This window comes from Rhinatrema bivittatum, chromosome 5 (assembly GCF_901001135.1).
Source record: "Rhinatrema bivittatum chromosome 5, aRhiBiv1.1, whole genome shotgun sequence".
Lineage (NCBI taxonomy): Eukaryota > Metazoa > Chordata > Amphibia > Gymnophiona > Rhinatrematidae > Rhinatrema > Rhinatrema bivittatum.
Window position 1 is genome coordinate 336727958 of NC_042619.1, and position 25555 is coordinate 336753512.

Here is a 25555-nt window from a genome sequence, read left to right on the forward strand (position 1 = left end):
AGCCCAATCACAGAACACTTCTGTCAAAGTTTCCAGAACTTTGACTGGCCCCTACTGGGCATGCCCAGCATGGCACTAACTCTGCAGCCAGAAGGAGTCTCCCTTCAGTTTTGTTAAAAAGCTACAGGTAGTGCCGAAAAGAAAAGAAAGTGTTACAAACCCAACACTGCGGGGTGGAGGGCGGGTTTCATGAAGACTAGCATTCTGCTGTCCTGTGAGAACACCTGTTACAGGTAAGCAACATTTGCTTTCTCACAGGACAAGCAGGATGGTAGTCCTCACATATGGGTGAGTACAGAGCTGAGGATGTCCAAATATGCACCAAATGTATGCAGGCATGCAAGGTACTAGGCCTGGGATGAAATTTGGCCGAGGGCATCCTGAACCCTACCAGGCAGGCTGAAGGATGTTGGTACGTCACGTTGTAAAAAGGTTGTGCAAGATAGATTGGCCGAAGATGGAATCTTGTCTAAGCAATAATGGCTTGTAAAGGTATGGAGAGAACTCCAGGTTGCAGCCCTGCAAATGTCAGGAAGTGGAATGGAGCACAAGTGTGCTACTGAAGTTGCCATGGCCCTCACAGAGTGTGCTTTAACATGGTCTTGAGGTGGAATGCCTACCTGCTGATAGCAAAAGGATATGCAGTCCACCAACCAGGAGGAGACAGTCTGTTTACCCACAAGCTGCCCCAATTTGATAGGATGGAACGAGACAAATAATTGAGTGCTTTTCCTGTGGGCAGCTGTATGGTCTAGGTAGAACGCTAGAGCCCGTTTACAGTCAAGGGTATGCAGAGCCTGCTCGCCTGGATTGGAATGGGGCCTGGGAAAAAAGGTAGGTAGTATAATGGATTAATTGAGATGAAACTCCGAAACTACCTTAGGCAAGAATTTAGGGTGAGTGCGGAGTACTGCCCGGTCCTGCAGAAGTTTAGTGTAAGGCGGATAGCTAACTAGAGCCTGTAATTCACTAACTCTGCGAGCGGAAGTGATTGCCAAAAGGAAAATCACTTTCCATGTTCTTCATTATCTCCGACCCTATTTAACATCTATCTTCTTCCTCTCTGCCAACTTCTCACCAACCTCAATCTAAAGTACTTCCTTTATGCAGACGATATCCAAATCATCATCCCCATCAAAGATACATATTCTGAAACTCTTGACTACTGGGAATCATGCCACCTGAAAATCAAACAACTACTAAACAACCTACACCTCATCTTAAACTCTTCTAAGACAGAAATCCTTCTCATTTCTCCGGAAACCAACATCTCCACTACTCTTCCCACCAACCTACCTACCACACAAGTTCGAGACTTAGGAGTGATAATAGACAACCGGCTAAACTTCAAGGCCCATATCAACAAAACAACCAAAGACTGCTTCTATAAACTCCAGGTTCTGAAGAGGATAAGACCTCTTTTCCATGCCCAAGACTTCAGAACGATCATCCAAGCAGTCATTTTTGCAAAATTAGACTACTGCAATTCCCTATTGCTAGGTCTGCCCTCTTCCTACTCCAAACCACTACAGATGGTTCAAAATTCAGCAGCTCTATTACTAACAGGCGCAAGAAAGAGAGACCACATATCCCCCATTCTGAAAGAGTTACATTGGCTACCCGTCCACTTCCGTATCATGTACAAAGCCATTTGTGTCATCTTCAAAACTATTCATCAACGCATCTCCCTCGATCTACAAATCCCCCTCCAAGTATACAACTCGACAAGACCTACCAGAAATGTCTACCGAGGCGCCCTCAAAGTTCCTCCTGCGAAAATGACCAAACACATCACTCTAAGAGATCGTGCCACCTCCACTGCTGGCCCTTCTCTGTGGAATTCCATTCCCACAAATCTCAGACTGGAACCTTGCCTCTTAACTTTCAGGAAAGGACTTAAGACTTGGTTATTCAAGCAAGCTTTCCCAGACACAATCTAATATCACGTCATAGATACAAACCAAGGACTTCAAATATTCAGCCATTAATCATGCCATTTTTACATAGCATTTAATTTATTTGTATACCGTTCAACCGTTTATTCTTTCCTATCTCTTCCTTCTTATCCAAGTTCTGCTACCCTTGTTATTTGTAACTGCTCCTTCGATCACCACAGTTCTAGTTGATGTATTTAATGCACTCCCGTTTCATGTAAACCAGCAAGATATGTGCTCATGATTGCCGGTATATAAAAACCTTAAATAAATAAAAATAAATAAAATAAAAATATAGAAGGTCACAGGATTGAAGAGGCTCGAATGGTGGTTTCATGAGCCGACCCAAAACTAGGTTGAGGTCCCAAGAAGGGGCCGGAGGACACAGAGGCGGCTTGAGGTGAAGCAAGCCCTTCAAAAAACGTGTTACAAGGTGTTGTACTGAAATGGGAACATCCCTGACACCTTTATGGAAGGCGGCTAACCACATTGACATGCATTCTGATGGAGGAAGTTTTTAGACCTGACTGACAAGTGCCAGAGATAGTCCAGAAACTTCGTGATTGGACAGGTAAAGGGGTCAACGGACTGAGAAGAGCACCATATCGTAAACCTGGTCCATTTGTAAGAATAAGATTTTCTCGTGGAAGGCTTCTGTGAAGCAATCAGGACATGGGAAACTGGTTCAGAAAGGTTAAGTGGCTGAAGGATTAATCTTTCAACATCCATGCCGTCAGGGACAATGCTTGAAGATTGGGGTGGCGTTTTGAGTGATTAGAAGCGGGTCCTTTCCCAAGGGAATGTGCCTGCGAATGGAGAGATCCTGAAGTACTGGAAACCACACTTGGCGTGGCCAGAGAGGTGCTATTAGGATCATGGTTCCCTTGTCCTGATGTAACTTCATGAGAGTCTTCGAGAGAAGCGGAAGTGGAGGGAACGCATATAGGAGAATGGTTGTCCATGAGAGAGAGAATGCATCTCTTGGCTGATAGTGTTGGCTGCGAGTGAGAGAGCAGAAGTTGTCTACTTTGTGGTTTTGAGGTGACGCAAAGAGGTCTATTTGAGGGTAACCCCATTGTTGGAAGACAGAGTCCGCAACTGTGGGATTGAGAGACCACTCGTGCGGTTGAAAGGTGCGACTCAGCTTGTCTGCCAACACACTGTCCACTCCCAGCAAGTAGGTGGCCCTGAGGTACATCGAGTGGGAGAGGGCCTCCGCCCATATCTGCGCAGCTTCCTGACACAAAAGGTAGGAGCCCATCCCTCCCTGTTTGTTGATGTACCACATGGCCACCTGGTTGTCCGTCTGGATCAGGATGACTTGATTGGCTAATGGCAGTGGCTATTCTCTAAGTGAACTTAATAGCAAGTAATGGACTTCTCCTCCAAGAACTTATCCAATCCTTTTATAAACACTGCTATACTAACTGCACTAACCACATCCTCTGGCAACAAATTCCAGAGTTTGTGCGTTGAGTAAAAAAGAACTTTCTCCGATTAGTTTTAAATGTGCCCCATGCTAATTTCATGGAGTGCCCCCTAGTCTTTCTACTATCCGAAAGAGTAAATAACCGATTCACATCTACCCGTTCTAGACCTCTCATAATTTTAAACATCTCTATCATATCCCCCCCTCAGCCGTCTCTTCTCCAAGCTGAAAAGTCCTAACCTCTTTAGTCTTTCCTCATAGGGGAGCTGTTCCATTCCCCTTATTTTGGTAGCCCTTCTCTGCACCTTCTCCATCGCAATTATATCTTTTTTGAGATGCGGCGACCAGAATTGTACACAGTATTCAAGGTGCGGTCTCACCATGGAGAGACACAGAGGCATTATGACATTTTCCGTTTTATTCACCATTCCCTTTCTAATAATTCCCAACATTCTGTTTGCTTTTTTGACTGCCACAGCACACTGAACAGACGATTTCAATGTGTTATCCACTATGACGCCTAGATCTCTTTCTTGGATTGTAGCACCTAATATGGAACCCAACATTGTATAGTTATAGCATGGGTTATTTTTCCCTATATGCATCACCTTGCACTTATCCACATTAAATTTCATCTGCTATTTGGATGCCCAATTTTCCAGTCTCACAAGGTCTTCCTGCAATTTATCATAATCTGCTTGTGATTTAACTACTCTGAACAATTTTGTGTTATCTGCAAATTTGATTATCTCACTCGTCGTATTTCTTTCCAGATCATTTATAAATATATTGAAAAGTAAGGGTCCCAATACAGATCCCTGAGGCACTCCACTGTCCACTCCCTTCCACTGAGACAACTGTCCATTTAATACTACTCTGTTTCCTGTCTTTTAGCCAGTTTGCAATCCACGAATGATACTAAGATCTGCAACAGAGTGGATATGCAGCCCAGCATTCTTCTGGCTTTAGCTATCGCCTTGTCACATTGTTTCGCCGACTTCAAATCGTTAGACACTATCACCCCAAGGTCTCTCTCCTGCCCCAGGCATATCAGCCCTTCACCCCCCATTGAATACAATTCTTTCAGATTTCCACAGCCCATATGCATGACTCTGCACTTCTTGGCATTGAATCTCAGCTGCCATAATTTCAACCAGTCTTCGAGCTTCCTTAAATCCAGTCTCATTCTCTCCACTCCTTCCGGCATGTCCACTCTGTTGCAGATCTTAGTATCATCCGCAAATAGACAAACCTTACCTTCTAGCCTGTCCGCGATGTCGCTCACAAAGATATTGAACAGGACCGGTCCCCCAACACCGAATCTTGCGGCACTCCACTCATCACCGCTCTGAGTAAGTTCCATTTACCATCACACTGTCTTCTGTCCTTCAACCAGTTTGCTATCCAGGCCACCACCTTGGCACTCACACCCAAGTTTCTTGTTTTATTCACAAGCCTCCTGTGCGGGACCGTATCATAAGCTTTGCTAAAATCGAAGTAGGTGACATCGAGCACTCTTCCTTGATTCAATTCCTTAGTCACCCAATCAAAAAAGTCAGATTTGTCTGACAGGACCTTCCCTTGGTGAAACCATGCTGCCTCTGGTCCATCCATTCTGTTGCTTGTAGATAGTTCACTATTCTTTCCTTCAGCAGCGACTCCAATACTTTTCCCACCACCGAGGTGAGGCAACCTGGCCTGTAGTTTCCAGCCTCCTCTATGCTTCCACTCTTGGGAAGAGGGACCACTGCTCTTCTCCAATCACTCGGCACCACTCCCATTTCCAGGGATCTATTGAACAGGTCACACAGCGGAGCTACCAGCACATCTCTGAGCTCCCTCAGTATCCTGGGATGAACCTCATCAGGGCCAAGGCTTGTCCACTTTCAGTTTTCCTAGCTACTCCCATACATTCTCTTCTGTAAACAGAGTTTCATCCATTCCACTCCCCTCCAGTTTCTTGTTAACTAGCGACGGTCCTTCTCCGGGGTTTTCTTTAGTGAATACCGAACTGAAGTATTTGTTTAATATTTCTGCCATTTCTTCATCTGTCTCCACCTATTGATCACCTTTCAATTTCAGTATACCACTTTGGACTTTTCTCCTTTCACTGGTTTATCTGAAAAATGTTTTGTCACCTTGCTTTACCCTCTTTGGCAATCCTTTCTTCCGCATGACTTTTCGCTTTGATTACTTTCTTTGTCTCCCTCAGTTCCACCAGATATTCTTCCTCGTGCTCCTCCCTTTGGGATCCTTTATATTTCTTGAATGCTGTTCTTTTAGCTTTTATTTTGTCAGCCACCTCCTTTGAGAACCAGATAGGTCTCATTTTTCTCTTGCTTTTCTTTACTTTTACATAAGAACATAAGAAATTGCCATGCTGGGTCAGACCAAGGGTCCATCAAGCCCAGCATCCTGTTTCCAACAGAGGCCAAACCAGGCCACAAGAACCTGGCAATTACCCAACATATGGATTAGTTGCCTTGGTAATTGCTCCTTTTAGTTTGGTCCACTGTTCCACATCTCTCGTTCTCTCAGCCTTCTAAGTTCTTCCTCCAGGTACTTCCCCATTTCATCAAAGTCTGTGTTTTTGAACTGCAAAACTCGGGTCTTCGTGCTACTTCTCCATATCCTTTTTGTGATATGAAACCATACTGTTTGATGATCACTGGTGCTGAGGTGGGCACCCACCTGGACATTAGAGACATTATCTCCATAAGTGAGCACTAAATAGAGTATAGCGCCCTCCCTCGTGGGTTCCATTACCATTTGTTTGAACAGAGCCCCTTGCATGGCATCCACTCTCTCTCTACTACTGTTAGATTCTGCAGAAGGGATTCTCCAGTCTACATCCGGCAGATTAAAATCTCTAGTCACCACTTCTCCCTTCTTTCCCATCTTTTGGATGTCTTCAACCAGATCTGTCAAGCTCTTCCATTTGATTTGGAGGCCTGTGAACCACTCCGATAAAAATGGATGCCCCATCATCTTTTTTAGGTCGGCCCATAGTGCTTCTTCTTTGCCCCATCTTCCTTGCAGCTCAGATGCTTGGATATTGTTTCTGACATAAAGAGCCACTCCTCCCCCTTTCCTATCCTTTCTGTCCTTCCTTATTAAGTTATAGCCCGGTATTGCCGTATCCCAATCATAAGATTCCGTGAACCACGTCTCCGTGACAGCAACAACGTCCAAGTCTGCCTCTACCATTAGGGATTGCAGATCTGGGATTTTATTGCCCAAACTACGAGCATTTGTGCTCATAGCTTTCCTGCTTTTCTCTTTCAGATTACTGCTTTTCTTGGATTCCTTTTGTGACTTATTTAGTTGAGTTTTGTTATCCACTTCACCCTTTTCCATTGCATTTGTATTTGGGGGGTGACATTCTAATTTCTTTCTGCCAACCCCGGCTTCTAGTTTAAATGACTTATGACATAGGATTTGAATTTATCTCTTAAGATCCTTTTTCCTGCCACAGACAGATGTAAGCCATCTTTGACATATAGCTTTTTATTGTTCCATACACAGCCCCAGCCCCCAATAAATCCAAAACTTTGTTCCTTACACCAGGATTTGAGCCATATATTGAAGTTATCAATATGGCTTAGCCTCTCCTTCCCCTTTCCCTGAACAGGTAACACTTCTGAAAAGGTGATGGTTGTCACCATGTGACTAATCTACTTCGCTAGAGACTGGAAATCTCTCTGTACCGCTTGGATGCTATTACTAGCAAGGTCGTTGGTTCCCAGATGGATGATAATATCAACTTTAGAGTCTTTGCTTTCTTCTTGGATCGTTTTGACTATCTGAATAGCATTTCTGCTGGCCGATGATCCTGGAAGGCATTTAACTGTAGTGATTCCCTCTAGAAGAGTTCCCAAATTAGTGCCTCTGATGACAGAGTCACCCAACACAATGAGTTTTTTTCTTTGGTTACTGATTGTATTTTGGAATTTCTGTATGCATTGGGTTTCTTCTCTCTTTTCAGATACCACGTCCATCTCTTTCACCAGAGCTTTATACTTATGTGATACAGATAAGGCGTTTTGTATTTGTGTCACTTGAGAGAGCGTGTGTTTCTGCATCACCGGTCTTACTCTACCAGAGCCCACCATAATCCTGTTTTTTGGGTTCCTTGTCACCCTGTGTAAGTGTGTGTGTGTGTATGGGGGGGGGAAGACATGTGGGCTGCATAATTGTGTAGAATGGGTGTCTGTGGGTCACAGGACTTGTCCTACCTGAGCCCACTGTAAACCTCTTTTTCCTTGAGTTTTGGTTTTTTTGCGGTAATGAGGAATTAATTTTGGAATACTGTGGAGTGGGTGAAATTTTCTTTATTGCAGCTAATTCTACTCTAGCTTTAGCCAGCTCCTTTTTGAGGGAAGAAAGTCCTGAACAAATGGGGCAAGCCCTAAGTTTCCAGATGATTTCCCTCAATATAAAGGCTCCACATTTAAAACTAATCAGTGAAAGTTCTTTTTTACTCAACGCACAATTAAACTCTGGAATTTGTTGCCAGAGGATGTGGTTAGTGCAGTTAGTATAGCTGTGTTTAAAAAAGGATTGGATAAGTTCTTGGAGGAGAAGTCCATTACCTGCTATTAAGTTCATTTGGAGAATAGCCACTGCCATTAGCAATGGTAACATGGAATAGACTTAGTTTTTGGGTACTTGCCAGGTTCTTATGGCCTGGATTGGCATTTTCTTATGTTCCACATTTGTTGCATTGGATAGTCCTCATTTTGGTAAATTTGATGGATAACACCTGAGGAATTACCAAATTTCCGCCCTATATTGTTGCCAATTATGTATTCAGGCAGACTATATCATAAAACGAACCCCAGGGGTGAGTGGGTAGAGGAGCAGGGAGGGAGAGAGTTAAACAGTTAACCTTGGTCAAGGTTGTTCTCAGAACCTTGTATCTGCAACTGAGTTTGAAAAGACCCTCCCCCTGACTGGCTTACTTAGTTAAACTTAAACTTATTACTTAGCGGGACACAAGAAGGTTTAGTACCTCCTGTCTTAACACAGCCCACAAAGGATCTGATTGACCCTTGCTGGCTCTATGAGTCGGCAGCCCCCAAGCTAGTTACAACAAGGACTCTTTCTGGAATTTTTGTCTTTTGCTTTAAATGAACCCTCAGCAAATTTATGTCCCAATATTAATATCTAAACAGATTATTAGTGACAGCTAAATCCCAATAAAGAGAGATATTAGTGAAGCAGTATCTGATTAGATCTAGAGGGTTTTTTTTTCTTGAATCTTAAATAAACCCCAGCAAATTAATGCACAATGTCAATTATCCTAGGAGATTTTAATCTGCATGTGGACAATCCTACCCCATCATCCAGCTGTGAATCCTTTCTCTCTGCCCTCTCAGCCCTGGGTTTCAAACAACTAGTTACCAAACCCACACACAAAGCAGGCCACACCCTGGATCTTATCTTTATTAACCCAGGCATCAAACATTCTTCACGCCTCAAAAGCAAGAAGGTCCCTTGGTCTGATCACTCACTTATCTCAACCGCATTCTCATTGAACAAACCCTCCACCTCCAAAGGGCCCTCACCATCTTTCCCATACAGAAGATCCTGCTCTACAGAAGACCTCAGCTCCCACCTAGCCTCTCAACTTCCATCCATTGATCTCTCAAACCCGAACACAGCTCTCCGCTCTTGGAAAGCCATCACAGATTCCATAGCCGACAAGCTATGTCCGCTAGCAACCAAAAAATCACTCCCAAACGCCTCCAAAAGACAACCATGGTTCACGGAAGAACTAAGAAAGCTAAAACAAAATCTAAGACAGAAAGAGAGCGACTGGCGCAAATCCCCAAGCACCAATACACGATCCATCTACAAAGCCACCCTCCATCAATACAAGTCAACTACCTCTAAATCCAAAAGGGACTACTATGCATCCAAGATTCACCACTTAATCTTCGACGCAAAAGCCCTCTTCGCCTATGTCTCCAATCTCACCCAAATCATCCCACAGGAGATTCCCAACGACCTAGCACAACCCAAAGCTGAAGAACTTGCTCTTCATTTTCACAACAAAGTCAACAGCCTTCTAACTCATCTGCCTTCTAATCCCACCGACCCTGCTCTTTACCAGTCTCTTCAACAATCATCCCTCAACAACAATGGTCTGGAAACACTTGAACCCATCTCTATCTTAGAGATACAAACTCTTATAAGAAGAATGAAACCTTCCTCCCATCCTTTGGATACTATCCCCACCAAACTGCTCCTGGCCATCCCTGACTCCATCGCTAAAACCTTGTCGGACATCATAAACTGCTCACTCTCCCAAGGACTATATCCTGACGACCTCAAATTGGCCTCCATCAAACCTCTACTCAAGAAACCCAACTTGGATCCTAAAGACCCCAACAACTTCCGTCCTATCGCCAATCTCCCATTCATAGCCAAGATTCTAGAAAAAGTTGTCAATACTCAACTCTCCGAATACATAGAAGAAAACAAAATCCTATTCCAATCACAATACGGATTTCGCAAGTCACTGAACACAGAATCCCTCCTCATCTCCATGTCTGACTTCATATTAATGGGCCTTGACAAAGGCCAATCCTTCCTCTTAATTCTACTGGACCTATCAGCCGCCTTTGATACGGTCAATCATTCCATTCTCACTTCCATTCTGGCTTCTATAGGTATCTCAGGCACAGCTCTCTCATGGTTTAAATCTTTTCTCTCCAACAGAGGCTTCAAGGTTAAGATACAGAACAAAGAATCTTCACGAATGGACGCATCCATAGGTGTCCCCCAGGGCTCCTCACTGTCACCTACACTCTTTAACATTTATCTTTTACCTATCTGCCAACTCCTCTCCAACCTTAACCTCAAACATTTCCTCTACGCCGACGACATCCAGATCGTGATACCCATTAAAGAATCTTACACAAAAACATTGGTTCACTGGGAAAACTGTCTCTTCGAAATTAAACATCTCCTGGCTAACCTAAACCTAGTTTTAAACTCCTCTAAAACAGAACTGCTTCTCATCTCCCCAGATAATAATGCCATCTCTAATCCTCCAACTATCCCAACTACTACACAGGTGAGAGATCTAGGAGTATTAATTGATAACCGGATGAACCTTAAAGCTTACATCAACAGAACCACCAAGGACTGTTTCCACAAACTCCAAGTTCTGAAAAGAATTAGACCACTCTTCCACACTCAGGACTTCAGAACCATTCTACAAGCTATCATTTTTTCTAAGATCGATTACTGTAACTCTATCCTTCTGGGCCTACCTTCCTCCTATACTAGACCCCTCCAGATGTTACAAAACGCTGCGGCAAGATTACTGACAAACTCCAGGAGGAGGGACCATATATCTCCAATCCTAAAAGATCTCCACTGGTTGCCTGTTCACTTTAGAATCCTCTACAAATCTCTTTCCATAATATACAAAACCATCCATCAACACACCCCACTCGACTTACAAGTCCCATTCCAAATTTATAACTCCTCCAGACCAACAAGAGACACACTCAGAGGATCTCTTCAAGTGCCCCCAGCCAAAACTACCAAACACATTACCTTGAGAGATCGGGCCTTTTCAACAGCCGGCCCCCTTCTATGGAACTCCATCCCACCGGACCTTAGACAGGAGCCCAGCCTCCCAACCTTCAGGAAGAGACTTAAGACCTGGCTGTTTAAAAAAGCTTTCCCGGACACCGATTAATTCTATTCAGCCAGATTCTACCACTTCCACATGTAAAAATGTTATTACTAATGTAAATACCTATACCTAATGTTATTCTCTTTCTTTTCTTCTCTCCTCCCAGTTCTATTACCTTGTTATTTGTAACTGCTTCCTTCTACACAAATAGGTTATTGAATTGTTTACTGTACACCCCTGTTATATGTAAACCGGCATGATGTGTTTGCAACATGAATGCCGGTATATAAAAATTTTAAATAAATAAATAAATAAATAAATATCTTAAAAGAGAGAGAGATTATAATGAAAGCACCAACAGCAATATATTATTCACAGAAGCCCTCTAAAATAATTATAAATTAATAAACAGTTATTCCTTAGCTGGACACTGGAACAGTCTGTCTCCTAGCTGATCACAGCCCACAAAGGATCTGACTGACCCCTGCTGGCTCTATGAGTCAGCAGCCCCCAAGCTAGTTACAACAGGACTCTTTCTGGAATTTTCTCCAGCAGTGTTAATAGGCATAGCGACAGACTGTGCATTGGTCTGAAGGAAGGTTCTGCTAGGAAGTCCAATACTAGATTGAGGTTCCATAGGGGGACCGGCCTCTAAGGGTGGTTGGAGTTGTTTAACCCCTTTTGGTAAACGGGCCAAGTCCAGATGTGCCGACAGATGGTTTCCATTCACCTTGGCCCTGAAGCAGGAGAGGGTTGCTACCTGGACCTTAAGGCCGTCCTGTAAAAATTCCAGAATCATGGGGATCTTGGCTGCCCGTGGCCCTCGCACTAGGCCTCAAATATTCTCCAGATCCATATATATGCTAGGAAGAATGAGAACTTCTGCATGTGGAGCAAAGGTGGCGATTACGGCCGCTGAGTAACCATGCTTCTTCAGGCAGCCCTCTCAAGGGCCAGACCATAAGAGAATAGAGACAGATCTTTGTGAAGAATCGGGCCCTGCTGGAGAAATTCCCTTTGTGGGGGGAGGCACAGAAGACTCTCAAGGAGTCTTCGCATGTCTGAGTACCCCGGGCATCTGGGTCAATCCGGGACCACTAGGAGAACTAAACCTCTGTGGTGTTCTATCTTGCGGATGATCTTGCCCAGTAGAGGCCATATGGGGGGGGGGGGGGGGGGGGGGGGAGGAGGAGGCGTACAGTAGGTCCTCCTCTGGCCAGGTCTGGAAGAGGGCGTTGATTCCTTGAGAGTGATCTTGTCTGCGACTGAAGAATCAGGGAACAGTCGCATTGTGAGATGTGGCCAGTAGGTCCATGGCCGGGAGGCCCCAGCGATTTACTAGAAGCTGGAAGCCTTTGGTCGACAGTGTCCATTCCCCCGGGTCCAGGCTTTCCCTGCTGAGGAAGTCCGCTATGACCGTCTTTTTTTGCGATGTGGAAGGCTGAGATCCCTTGTAGGGTTAACTCCGCCCATTCCATGAGACACCTGATGGTTCTTGGTTCCTCCCTGGTGGTTGATGTAGGAAACCATTGTTGCGGGTTCCGACATCACTTGGATCATTTGCCACTGGAGCCTGTGGCTGAACTGCAGGCATGCTAGTCTGACTGCTCAATCTTCCAGGCGGTTTATGTTCATGTTCCAGTTCACCTCTTCCTTGGTCCACCGTCCCTGGGCTGTCAGCTCCTGACAGTGAGCTCCTCAACCTTGGAGACTCGCATCTGTCATGAGGACGATCCAGCTCGGTAGGGATAGGCTTATACCCTTGCTTAGGTGGATTTCCTGTAGCCACCACTGGAGCAGAGAGCATACCTCCGTTGGTAGGTGGAAGCGAATTGAGTAGTTTTGGGACAGTGGTTTCCAGCGTGACTGTAAGGAGCATTGGAGAGGCCGCATGTGAGCCCTTGCCCATGGTACTAATTCCAGTGTTGATGCCACGAGGCCAAGGACCTGAAGATAGTCCCACACCTTGGGGCGCATTGTGATCATCAACGGGCGGTCCATCAGTTTCCTCCTTCTCGGGGGACGGAGGAAGACCTTGTTCTGCTTGGTGTCGAACCGGGCCCCCAGGTACTCCAAGGATTGTGAGGACTTGAGGCTACTCTTGACCATGTTCATGACCCAACCGAGTTCCTGTAGAAGGGACCTGACCCTGCTTGTCACCTGGAAGCTCTCTTCCAATGACTTCGCCCGGATAAGCCAGTCGTCCAATTAGGGGTGCACCAGGATCCCTTCTTTCCTCAGTGCTGCTGCCAAGACCACCATAAATTTGGAGAATGTTCTGGGGGCAGTTGCCAGACCGAGGGTTAACGCCCGGAACTGGTAATGGTGGTCCAGTACCACAAAGCGTAGAAAACGCTGGTGGTCTTGCTGGACTGGAATATGAAGGTAGGCTTCGGAGAGGTCCGGGGAGGTTAAGAACTCTTCCGGTTGCACTGCCATTATGAAGGAGCAGAGAGCTTGCATGTGGAAGTGCAATACCCCTCAGGTGATGGTTGACGCTCTTGAGATCCAGAATGGGCCAGAATGAGCCCTCTTTCTTGAGTACGATAAAATAGATGGAATAACACCCCGTATTTTCTTGGGATGTAGGTACTGGAGTTATAGCCCTCAGACTGAGGCGCCTTATTAATGTGGATTCTACTGCCAGTTTCTTGAGCTGGGAGTGGCAAGGTGATATCATGAACCTGTCCTGAGGGATGCTGCGAAATTCCAGAGCATAGCCCTCTTGTATGATATCCAGTACCCATTTGTCAGATGTGATCTTGACCCACCGCTGGTAGAAGAGGGAAAGCTGACCCCCTATCTCCTCTTCTCGTGGATGGGTCAGCCCAACTTCATTGAGAAGCTCGGGTTCAGCCTGAGCCTGTCCCTCTTTTGGGTTGCCGGTTTCGAAAGGACTGATACTTCCCCAAGGGTCGAGGTGACTGGAACGACGGGTTTCTGTAGGGCCGGAAGCACTGGGAGCCCCTGGCCCGACCCCTCATGGGAGAGGGGTGCTGCGACCTCTTTTTCCTGTCTTCTGGTAGTCAAGGAACTGGAGATTCGACCCACTTACTGACTAGCTTCTCCAACTCGCTTCTGAATAGGAGGGATCCCTTAAAGGGCATCTTTGTGTGGTTCACCTTAGAGGTTGCGTCCGCTGACCAGTTCCGCAACCATAGCTGTCTTCTGGCCGCCACTACTGAGACTACTTCCTCTGGCCAAGGTACACACTAGGTCTGAGCTTGCATCTGTCAGCAAGGCTGCAGCGGGTTCAATCGCCTCTCTGGCGTGTGCCTCAGATCTATCTGCCTCTCTCTCGAGGAGCAAGCAGGAGCGAGCCACCAGGGCAAAGCAGGAAGCGATTTGCAGTGTCATTGCTGTCGCGTTGAAGGCTTGTTTAAGGATGGATTCTAACCGCCTATCGTGAGCATCCTTCAAAGCCGCCCCTCCCTCAACAGGGATGGTTGTTCGCTTCGAGACAGCACAGATCTTGGCGTCCACTTTCGGGAAACGCAGGCGTTCCTTGACCGCTGGGTGCAGAGGATACAAGGCCTCTAAGGCTCGACCTCCTTTAAAGCTTGCCTGGAGTGTCCTATTCCAGGTCAATCAGCTCCTGGATGGCTTCCAGCATTGGAAAATAGCAAGAGGCTTTACGAAGATACACCAGGATGGGGTTCTTCTTTAGCTTCGCCATAGGGTCCATGCCTGGAGCTCCCAGAGTTTTCAGGGTCTGGGACACTAGTGCCGGTAATTCATCTCTGTGGAAGAAACGAAGCATGGTCTGGTATGGTTCCAGGCCTGGAGTGATTTCCCCATTCTGCAGTGGATCCCCGTCATCCGTGGTATCTGGGTCGCTGTCAGGGATACTCTTGGTGAGGTGTGGCATGTCTCGCAGCCTGCAGGCAGGGCCGGGAGAGCGAGGCCCCCCCCTAGTTGGGGAAACCCGGGCAGGGACCGGGGCTGACTGTGCCTGAACAAAGGCTTGAAGGCCCTGGAAAAATTCCAACCAAGAGAAGGCCGTCGGGTCCATATTTGGCCCTGAAGGAACAGAGGTAGGGGCCGTTGAACTTCCCTCTCCTGGGGAGGACGCAGCCCCGGAATTGATCATGTCTGACAGCATCCCAGACAAGGTCATGGCTGACCCGTCCTCAGACTAGGATGGACAGGACTTGGAAAAGTTCTGGGAATCCAGTCCTCCCTAGGCTTCCTCACAGTGCTGACATAGGCAGGATTCCAGGTCAGACTGAGCAGCCCTAATATAGCAGGCAGTGCAAAGGGAGTGTTGTCTGAGCTTCTTTGCTGCCGGGGCCATAGCCTGTGTAGTTTGTGCGTTTAGTCTGTTATTGTCTATTGGGCTCGCACAGACTTGTTGCGCGTATGACTAAGCAGTCTGTTGTGCGCGAAGTTATGCGCACAGCTATGCACGTATTTACGCGCACATTAGGAACACAGAAGGCCAAACCGTGCGCAAGATGGCGCCGCCGTGGATAGCCAAGTGGAGAGTCGACCGAGCCGAAATGGGGCCTAGCCCGTCGGAGGGGCCACTCAACCGGCTCAGAACCACCTTCCCTTGACCGAACGGAGATCGGGAACAGTCAGTACGGCGTGCCGAGCAAGGAGACTGGAGGAAAGACTTACCAAAGCCCTTCCAAGTCTCTGGATCGTAGGAGTTCTTCTCTACTTACCTGGTCTCAGCGCTTACCGGCTGAGTACAGAGACTGTCTCCGGCTGCAGGGGGAGAGGGCTTTGGCCTTCACCGCTGCGCTAGACTTCTGCACCCACTGCCTTTCAGCTGCTTCAGCAGCTACGTCCACGCCAGGAACCGGCTACCGGACCAAGGCACACCTCTGAGGGATCTCAGAAATCACCTCAGGAATTCTAAACTGGGGGAGGGACCTTTAGGTATCACCGCAGGAGAACGGGGCTCAATCTTCCTTTAAAGTGAAGGTAAAAAAAAAATCTCTTTGGATTAGTGCTGCAATCCCGCTAACACCGTGCTAGTGTGGGGATAGTGTCCGCATCTGCTAGGAGACAGATATTGAAGAGCTGAGGTCACTGCAGGGGTTTATCTAGGGTGACATCAGCTTTGAAACCTGACTATATCTCCCAACTGCTAGCAGAGGAACATATAACCCACTAGTCCTGAGTCCATCTGGCTACGTGCTAGGAAACAAATTAACAATGGAGTTGATGTGTCCAATATACATTCCAGATGAACATAGAACTAGTATAATTCTTATTGTCTTTATAGAAATCAAACAGCAAAATAAAAAAATTAAACACACTGCAGATTCCTTCATTTCCTTACCGTTCCGTCCTTTTCCAGAAAATACACCAGTGCCGCTCTCTCCATTCTTTCCCATCCCCTTCATCATTGTCCCCAAAATCACCACCTCTTCAGCTCCTTTTACTCCTCCCCATTCTTTCCTAATCCTTGCCAAAAAGATCAGTGCCATTTCTCTCTCTTGTACTCAGATAGGTCATGCTGGCACACTCACCACTTGACACCATCCAGCTGACACAATAGCGTGGAAATACAGTCTGTGGATTGTCGCTGTAGGTTAGCATATAATCAAAGCCATTCTGGGGATGAAAAGAAGAACATTTAGAGATTTCCTGCATGGACAGGACAAAGACTTCTTTGGAATGTCCAATTCTAGTACCTGACTCCTGGGGCAGTCTCCAGCCTCATCACTTATGTCCCCGATAGGTACCCCTTATGCTGCTCTTCAGGTTGCTCCTTCCCCTATCAGACCCAATGTTTTCAAGCCAAAAATCCCTCTCTCACTATAGCACTGGAACTCTGACATGCACAGCGCTTCTGTCCCAATTGTCATGGACAGAGAGCGCAGCTACAATAATGCACTGCCATCAATAGACTGAGAAAGTAAATGAACTCTGGGATGCAACACAAAAAAATATATATATTCCAATGTGCTCAATGCAAGAGAACAAGGGAGAGGCCTAAAATAAACGCATGGTCCAACAGCAAGTTGATGAATTAGAGGGAACACAGCAGTCTGTCATCTCTTCTTACTTATTGATTGTATCTTAAAAAACTTTTTTAATTTTACTTATAAATGCATTATAATTTAAAGAAAAACATGAGTAAATAATACCTTCTCTACAAGAAATAAACAGTTCACCCTACTCGCCACAAAAATCCACAAAGATATTTGGTGGGAGGGTGCATTCATTTAAAACTAAAAGGAATTCAGCTGGCATGTATAAGCATGTAACAAACTATTAGATACACAGCTATTTGTAACTGTATTTCCCCATAAAAAGATTTAAATATAAACCTAAAAAGAAAAACTGTTTAAAAAATGAAATGAAGAAAAAGACAAGAATATATACTCTAGCACACAGCACTTTAACACAGCAGAGGGAAAATAATTCTTGCTTAGAAAAAAATGCAAATTGTGAAGGATCAAAAAACATTTAACATTATGGTATTTAAAAATGCACTTACAATTTAAAAAAAAAAAATAATTCTTTTTAATTGTAAAAATGTTTTTAATAGCAAAAAAAAAAAAAAAAAAAAAAAAAAAAAGATTTTTTTTTTTTTTAATTTCCTACTAATGCATCAATGGGTATTACATGGACGCCTTAGTAGGAATTGCTTCATTCTCCTTTCCATGGCTTTCTCCACATCAGGACAGACTAACTTCAAATTCAAAAAAGCTCCTTTCTATGTTTAAAAATGTAGCCTCATAATCTCGTTTATGTCAAGCTCCAGAACAAAATTCACTACCAGAGTTGCAGGGGTAGCCTGATATTCTATCCAAAAAATGTCATTAAATCCAAGGCATGAGAAGAAAAGGCAAGTTTTCTTACCTAATTTCCTTTCCATTAATCCTGCTACACCAGTCCCCTACCAGCAGATGGAGGCAGACAACACTTTTTTCCCCTCAGTGACATCAAAGCCACTACATAAGGGTGGTGCCAAGCAGCAGGAATCCAGAATCTTTCTGACAAAGCTTTGGATCAGACCCCAATATATTAAACTGAACATCATCTAAAGTTTTTCTTTGCAGCTGTAGGGAAGCAAGGAAGCAAACAAAGATACCAGAACAACCAATAACCTAAAATAGGACAAACTGCAAAGTTCCTGAAATGAGACAGCCTCGTTTCCTGGGCAGGTCCTGGACTGGTGTAGCAGGACTAATGGAAAGCAAATTAGCAGGTAAGAAAATTTCTCCTTACATTAGGTCCTGCTAAACTAGTCGTCACCATAACAAGTGGGAAGTACTAAAGTTCTACTTATGAGGGCAGGTAGAAGCAAGGGATGCCTGTAGAACCCTGCCACCATATGCCATGTCCTCCCTCATTAACACATCCGACTGGTATTGCCACATGAAGGTGTGCAACAATGACCAAACAGCTGCAAATATCTGCCGGGGAAAACGCCTGCACTGTTGCTCAAGCCGCCAGCAGCACCCTAGCAGAATATGCTCGAACCACATCTGGAGGCTTCTTGCCCCTCAGCAGATAGGCAGAGTCAAGTGGCTGTGTTACCAAGTGAGCCAGGGTAGCCTTGGAGGACCCCTGCCTTTACATGAAGCCCCAAAACAGAACAGCCTTTCAGACTGGTGGAAAACATTAGTAGCTTCCAAGTAACAAAGAATAAACCTTCACACAGCCAAACACCTGAGAGAACAAAATTCCACTCCACAATCCTCACAGGACAACACCAGATAAGATACTATCGGACTACTATGAAACACAGAATTCACGTTCGAGAGAAAGCAAAATTGCTTACCTTGTAATAGGTGTTATCCCAGGACAGCAGGATGTAGTCCTCACATATGGGTGACGTCACTGACGGAGCCCTATTGCGGGAAAACTTTCTGTCAAAGTTTCTAGAAACATTTGACTGGCCCTGTGAGGCCACTGAGCATGCCCAGCATGCCATGATATTCTCTGCCACAGGGGTCTCTCTCTAGTCTCGTATATAGCAATAAGCTTTAGCCAAAAATAAAATTATAAAAGGTAACATACCCAACTCCGCGGGGTGGCGGGTGGGTTTTGTGAGGACTACATCCTGCTGCCCTGGATAACACCTATTACAAGCAGGCCGATACAGTACAGTGCGCTCCGACTGAGAGCACTGTTAGCAATGGACGCGCGTTTTCCCTTACCCCTTATTCAGTAAGGGGAGGAAAACGTGCGTCCAACCCGTGGCACCTAATAGTGCCCTCAACATGCAAATGCATGTTGATGGCCCAATTAGGTATGCGCGTGGGATACAGAAAGTAGCGCCGACCCAAAGGTCGGCGCTAATTTCTCCTGGCACCGGGAAAGTGCACAGAAAAGCAATAAAAACGGCTTTTCTGTGCACCCTCCGACTTAATATCATAGTGATATTAAGTTGGAGGTCCCAAAGAGTAAAAAAAAAATAAAATAAAATAAATTTGAATTCAGCCCGCGACTGTCAGGCCGAAACCTGGACGCTCAATTTTGCCGGCGTCCGGTTTCCGAGCCCATGGCTGTCAGCGTGCTCGAGAACCAACGCTGGCAAAATTGAGCGTCGGCTGTCAAACCCACTGACAGCCGCCGCTCCTGTCAAAAAGGAGGCGCTAGGGACGCACTAGTGTCCCTAGCGCCTTTTACCCGGATCTACCGCCGGACCTAATTTAAATACTGAACCGCGCACACCAGCGAGTGGCCGGTGCGCGCGCCGGGATACTGTATCGGCCCGAAGGTAAGCAATTTTGCTTTATCCCAGGACAAGAAGGATGCTAGTCCTCACATAAGGGTGAATAGCAAGCTAAAAGCTGAGTCATTTGGTAGTGAAGCAACAGTGAAGTATTGTTGTTGAAAATGAGGCAGCCAAAGATCACAGCAGGTTGGATGTAGAAGGAGTTGGGATTATACTGGAAACAAGTTCTTTAAGACAGATTGTCCATAGGATGAATCTTGTCTTCCCTCTTTGTCTAAACAATAATGAGCGGCAAAGGTGTGAAGAGAACTCCATGTTGCTGCTTTACATATGTCAAGGATGGGCACTGAACGATAGTGTGCTACTGAGGTTGACATTGCCCTTACTGAATGTGCCTTTACTCGCCCTTGGAGAGGAAGGCCTGCTTTTTCATAGCAAAACTGTATGCAATCTGCTAACCAGTTGGATAGAGTATGTTTACCTACTGCTTTACCTGGTTTGTTTGGATCATAAGATACAAAGAGCTGAGTGGATGTCCTGTGGACTGCAGTGCGGTCTAAGTAGAATGCCAGTGCACGCTTACAGTCCAAGGTATGCAAAGCCCGTTCTCCTTGGTGAGAATGGGGCCTTGGAAAGAATGTGGTTAAAACTATGGATTGGTTCAAGTAGAATTCCATAACTACTTTGGGAAGGAATTTTGGATGTGTCCGGAGAACCACTCTGTCATGTAGGAATTTTGTGTAGGGTGAGTACGTGACTAGTGCTTGCAGCTCACTAACCCTTCTAGCTGATGTAATGGCTATGTGAGAAATTTAAGATCACAGGAATTCATGGGTTCGAAAGGAGAACGCATGAGTCTTGTTAAGACCAGATTCAGGTCCCATTCTGTGACTGGTGGCCGAATTGGTGGTTTAAGTTGAGTTAAACCTCTCATAAACCTTCTGACAAGCGGTTGTATGGATATTGGTGTATCTCCCATCTTGTTATGGTAAGCTGAGATTGCACTTAAATGTACTCTTACAGATGAAGTCTGGAGACCAGAGTCTGAAAGATGGCATAAGTAGTCTAATAGAGAAGTTGTGGGGCAGGAGAAGGGATCAATACTCTTTTGCCTGCACCATAAAGTAAACCTTTTCCATTTCGAAGAATAGTTCTTTCGTGTTGAAGGTTTACGTGAAGCTATACGCACTTGAGATACATTGGTTGAAAGATTGAATGGTTGTAAAATCAAGCTTTCAACATCCATGCTGTCAGGTGCAACCTGCCCTGATCCTGAGTTATGAGAGTGGGATGTACTCCCAGGCGAATTGGTTCTCTGATCGAGAGGTCTAGAAGTGTGGGAAACCATACTTGTAGAGGCCAATACGGGGCTATGAGTATCATGGACCCCTTGTCCTGTTGTAGCTTCACTAAAGTTTTGGTTATGAGCGGTATCGGAGGATACGCGTATAGAAGGCCCGAGTTCCAAGGGCGAGCAAAGGCGTCCTTGGCTGGCTGGTTTTTCTGTTTGCGTAGAAAACAGAATCTGTCCACTTTGTGATTCAGATGAGACGCAAAGAGGTCTATTGTTGGTTGCCCCAATGTTGAAAAATCCTGGTCGCTACTAAGGGATCCAGGGATCACTCGTGTGGTTGGAACTGACGACTGAGTCGATCTGCCACTACGTTGTGAATGCCTGCCAGATAAGTGGCTCGGAGAAACATTGAGTGTGTTAGGGCCCAGTTCCAAATCTGTGCAGCTTCTTGACAAAGGAGATACAAGCCCATACCTCCCTGTTTGTTGATGTACCACATGGCTACTGTGTTGTCCGTTTGGATCAGAACAGTCTTGTGTGAAAGGCAGTCTTTTAACGCATGCAGCGCATAACGTATAGCTTGAAGTTCCAGGAAATTGATTTGAAATGTTGCTTCGAGTTTTGTCCAAGTACCTTGGGTTTGGAGATTGTTTATGTGAGCTCCCCCAACCCAAGGTGGATGCATCTGTAGTTAAAGTTATCTGTGGGACTGGTTGTTGGAAGGGAAGGCCCTTGCGCAAATTGTCCTTGTTCGCCCACCAAAGTAGAGATAAACGTAGTTGGTGGGTTACTTGAATTGGAGAGGACAGTGGTTGAATGGCTTGGATCCATTGTGATCGTAATGTCCATTGGGTTACTCTCATGGCGAGCCTTGCCATAGGAGTAACATGAACTGTGGAGGCCATGTGGCCTAGTAAGGTTAGAAACTGATGAGCTGTTGCTTGTTTCTTTGAGTGAATCGAATTTGCCAGTAGGGAAAGTGTTTCTGCTCGATCCTCGGGTAGAAAGGCCTTTGAGAGGATGGTGTTCAATTCTGCTCCGATGAATTGAAGCAGGTGAGATGGAGTAAGATGGGACTTTTGATAATTGATGAGAAAGCCCATGGAGTGAAGTAGAGTAATTGTTCGACTGGGAGAAGTCAGAGCTACTTGTTGAGATAGACGACTGGCTCATCAGAAGTCAAAGTAGGGAAAGACATGGACACTTTCTTTGTGCAAGTGTGCTGCTATTACTACCAGACATTTCGTGAACACTCTGGGAGCTGAGGCTAGTCCAAATGGTAGTACTCTGTACTGGAAATGTTGATGACCCACCATGAAGCACAGATACTTGCAATGAGGAGGGAATATTGGAACGTGAGCGTAAGCGTCTTGTAGATCCAGAGAACAAAGCCAATCTCCTGTTTGAAGAAGTGGAAGCATGGTACCTAGACATACCATCCTGAACTTTTCTTTTTTCAGAAACTTGTTGAGATTTCTGAGATCTAGGATGGGACATAGTCCTCCAGTTTTCTTTGGAATGAGGAAATAACGGGAATAAAATCCTCTGCCCTGCCGAGTCCGGGGCACTGGCTCCACAGCCCTGGCTTTCAGAAGGGTGGATAATTCTATTTGCAATTGTAGTATGTGATTTTCGCTGAGAAAGAGAGGTCTTGGAGGAGAATCTGTTGAAATTGAGAGGAAATTGAGTTGGTAACCTCAAGATATGATTACAAGTACCCATTGGTCTGTTATTTGGACCCAATGAGTGTGAAAGGAGGATACTCAACCTCCTACCGGAAGCTCTGGATGAGGATTGGAGAGATGGCTGTGTTCCCTGGAAATGGCCTCAAAAGCCAGCAGCCAGACCAGTCTGTGATGGAGGTTGAGGCCTGGATGGTCTAGGCTGTCTGGGCTGAGTCCTTTGTTGTGGTCTAGAAGACCTGCTTCTAGATGTAGGGGGGTAATCTCGCCTCTGTCTATAGGAAGGGTCTTCTAGAATCCTTCCTTTGAGGCCTACGAGGTGGCTGTGAAGGTGAATCTTGCGGGATCAATGATAGTTGTCTCAGGGTCTCTGTATGCTCTTTTAACTGAGCAACTGCATCCTGTACCTCAGATCCGAACAGACTGTCACCAAGACATGGGAGATCTACTAACTTATCTTGGACTTCAGGCCTGAGGCTTTAAGCCATGCCCAACGTCTGGCACTGATACCCGTTGCAGCCACTCTGGAAGCCGTCTTGAAACCATCATAGGCCGCACGGACCTCATGTTTGCCTGCTTCTAGCCCTTTATGAATGATCATTTGGGCTGCTTCCTGATGTTGTGATAGAAGTGATGGAATAAAGTCCTGCATTTATTTCTACAAATCCCTTTGGTACTGGGTCATGTACAATTGATATGAAGATATCCTGGAATTCAACATGGCCCCTCGATAGACTTTCCGCCCCAGGGAATCCAGAAATCGTGATCTTTCCCTGGGGATTTGAGGAATGTGGTCTAATCCTCTTGGACTTCTTTTGGGCAGACTCTACCACAACTGACTGGTGAGGAAGCTGTGATTTTTGGTAGCCAGGAGCAGACTGCACCAAATATGTAGTGTCCATTCTTTTGTTAACAGCTGGCACTGAGCATGGATGTTCCCAAATCCGCTGTTGTAATTGCAAAAGCACCTCATGGATTGGTATAGCTACCACTTGTTTTGGAGGGTCTACGAATTGAAGAACCTTCAATGTCTGTTGCCTTATGTCCTGCTCTGTTACTAAGGTGAATGGAATGGTGTCAGCTATTTCCTGGATAAAGGTTGTGAAAGAGAAATCTTCTGGTAGAGATTTCTTCCTTGGATCAGGTGGGGAAGGATCAGACACGAAACCTTCTGAAGAGGTATCTGAGTGTGTATCACTCCACGTATCATATGGATCCTGACCAGGTGGAGAGATTATGGAAGTTCTAGGCGGTCTAGGAATTCCTGAAGGACCTGGTTGTGGATCTTCCAAGGGTGAATCCTCCAGGTGTTCTTTCCCAGGTTTGGGAGGGAGAGCACCGACCCACCTCATCTAATCTCTTCAGTAGAAGTTGGTAGAGTGCCAGTTCTGGATGTCCCGGGTCCCCGGGAGTAGGTGACATCGATGGTGACGGCAGTGGAATCAACGATGGCGTCTGTATCTTCGGTGGTCTTGCCGGAATCACCTTAACTGGAACCGTTGTATGTGACGGCAGTGATGGAATAGTCGGTATCGGCATCGACGGGGTCGTCGGCATTAGTGGAATTACCGGCATCGGTAAAGGTACCGGCATCGGCGAAGTCGCCGGAATAGGTGTGTGTTCTTTCAGGGCCTGGAGCACCGCTTGTCTGATAAAATCGGACAATTCCTGCGATACAGCCGGTGTAGTCAAAGCGACTGTACGCGGTGGCGGTATAGGCTTCGATATGACGTGCGCAGAGCCCTGTGGAGGTTCGATCGATGCTGGTATAGGCCCCGGCGCCGAAGGTAGCAGGGTTTCCTGAGATTTTTGCCGTTTAGCGGTCGGTTCCCCCGGGGAGAGGGGCGTCGCTGGAGTCAATGCTGGTGGCGATGTTTTGTTTGATGCTCGATGACTGACCTTATCGATGCCATCAACAGCAATGGATGATCACCCGATCCTTCCAGGCGACGTGTTTTCAATAAAACTTGCTTTGTAACACCCACCGGAGACGACTTTATTGATGTTGAAGGAGAAGGAAGGAGCTGAAGGTGAAAGATGTTCCATCTTCTCCTGTCAAAGTTTTCTTCCTTTAGGAGTCATCTCTGCACATTGAGGGCAGGATGAAACATCGTGTTTGTCTCCTAAACAGATAACACACTCAAGGTGTGGATCTGTCAGACATTGTTTTATTGCAAACCGGACATTTTTTAAAACCAGAAGCCATTTTCTGTCGACAGCCGTCGATGAAAATGGAAAAAAAGTTTTTACTAAAAGTAAAAACGAGACTAAGTTTACTCACCGGCCGGTGGAAAACAGAGAGATACCTTATGGGAGAAAACGTTTTGAGAATTCGATGACTTTTCAGTCAAATATATTGTGAGGAAAACTCACAAGGCTCCTGATCCGCAATGTTTACAGTAGCGCGGAAAAACGAAGACTAGAGAGAGACCCCTGTGGCAGAGAATATCATGGCATGCTGGGCATGCTCAGTGGCCTCACAGGGTCAGTCAAAAGTTTCTAGAAACTTTGACAGAAAGTTTTCCCGCAATAGGGCTCCGTCAGTGACGTCACCCATATGTGAGGACTAGCATCCTGCTTGTCCTGGGATAAAGATGGAACCATACAGAAAACCACATCTGCCAAAATCACCAGGGACGGATCCCAACAAACAAGATTTGAAATTCTGAAACTCAAATTGTGGAACAAATAGCCACCAGGAAAGCAGTCTTCAAGGCCAGCTCCTTCAAAAAGCCTGCCATAAAGGTTCAAAAGAAGCCCCTGCCGGAGCCCTCAAGACTAAATTAAGGTCCCAAGGTGGGACAATGGGTCAAAAAGGAGGTGGCAACCTCTTGACTCCACTCAGAAACAATGACACATCCAGGGTAGCCTTTATAGGGGCACCTCCCAATTGTCCTTGGTAATATGAAATAGCCGCTACC

At 45.8% G+C, this 25555-nt stretch overlaps 1 protein-coding gene across 2 annotated transcripts in view; it reads right to left on the bottom strand.

The window, feature by feature from the left end:
• Window positions 1-25555, bottom strand: part of STARD7 (StAR related lipid transfer domain containing 7) — a 141926-nt gene that overhangs the window by 43910 nt on the left and 72461 nt on the right. For both annotated transcript variants that reach the window (XM_029604454.1, XM_029604455.1), the window contains exon 7: window positions 16495-16579. In XM_029604454.1, coding sequence (XP_029460314.1) covers window positions 16495-16579 — 85 coding nt within the window. The remainder of the gene's footprint in view (window positions 1-16494; window positions 16580-25555) is intronic.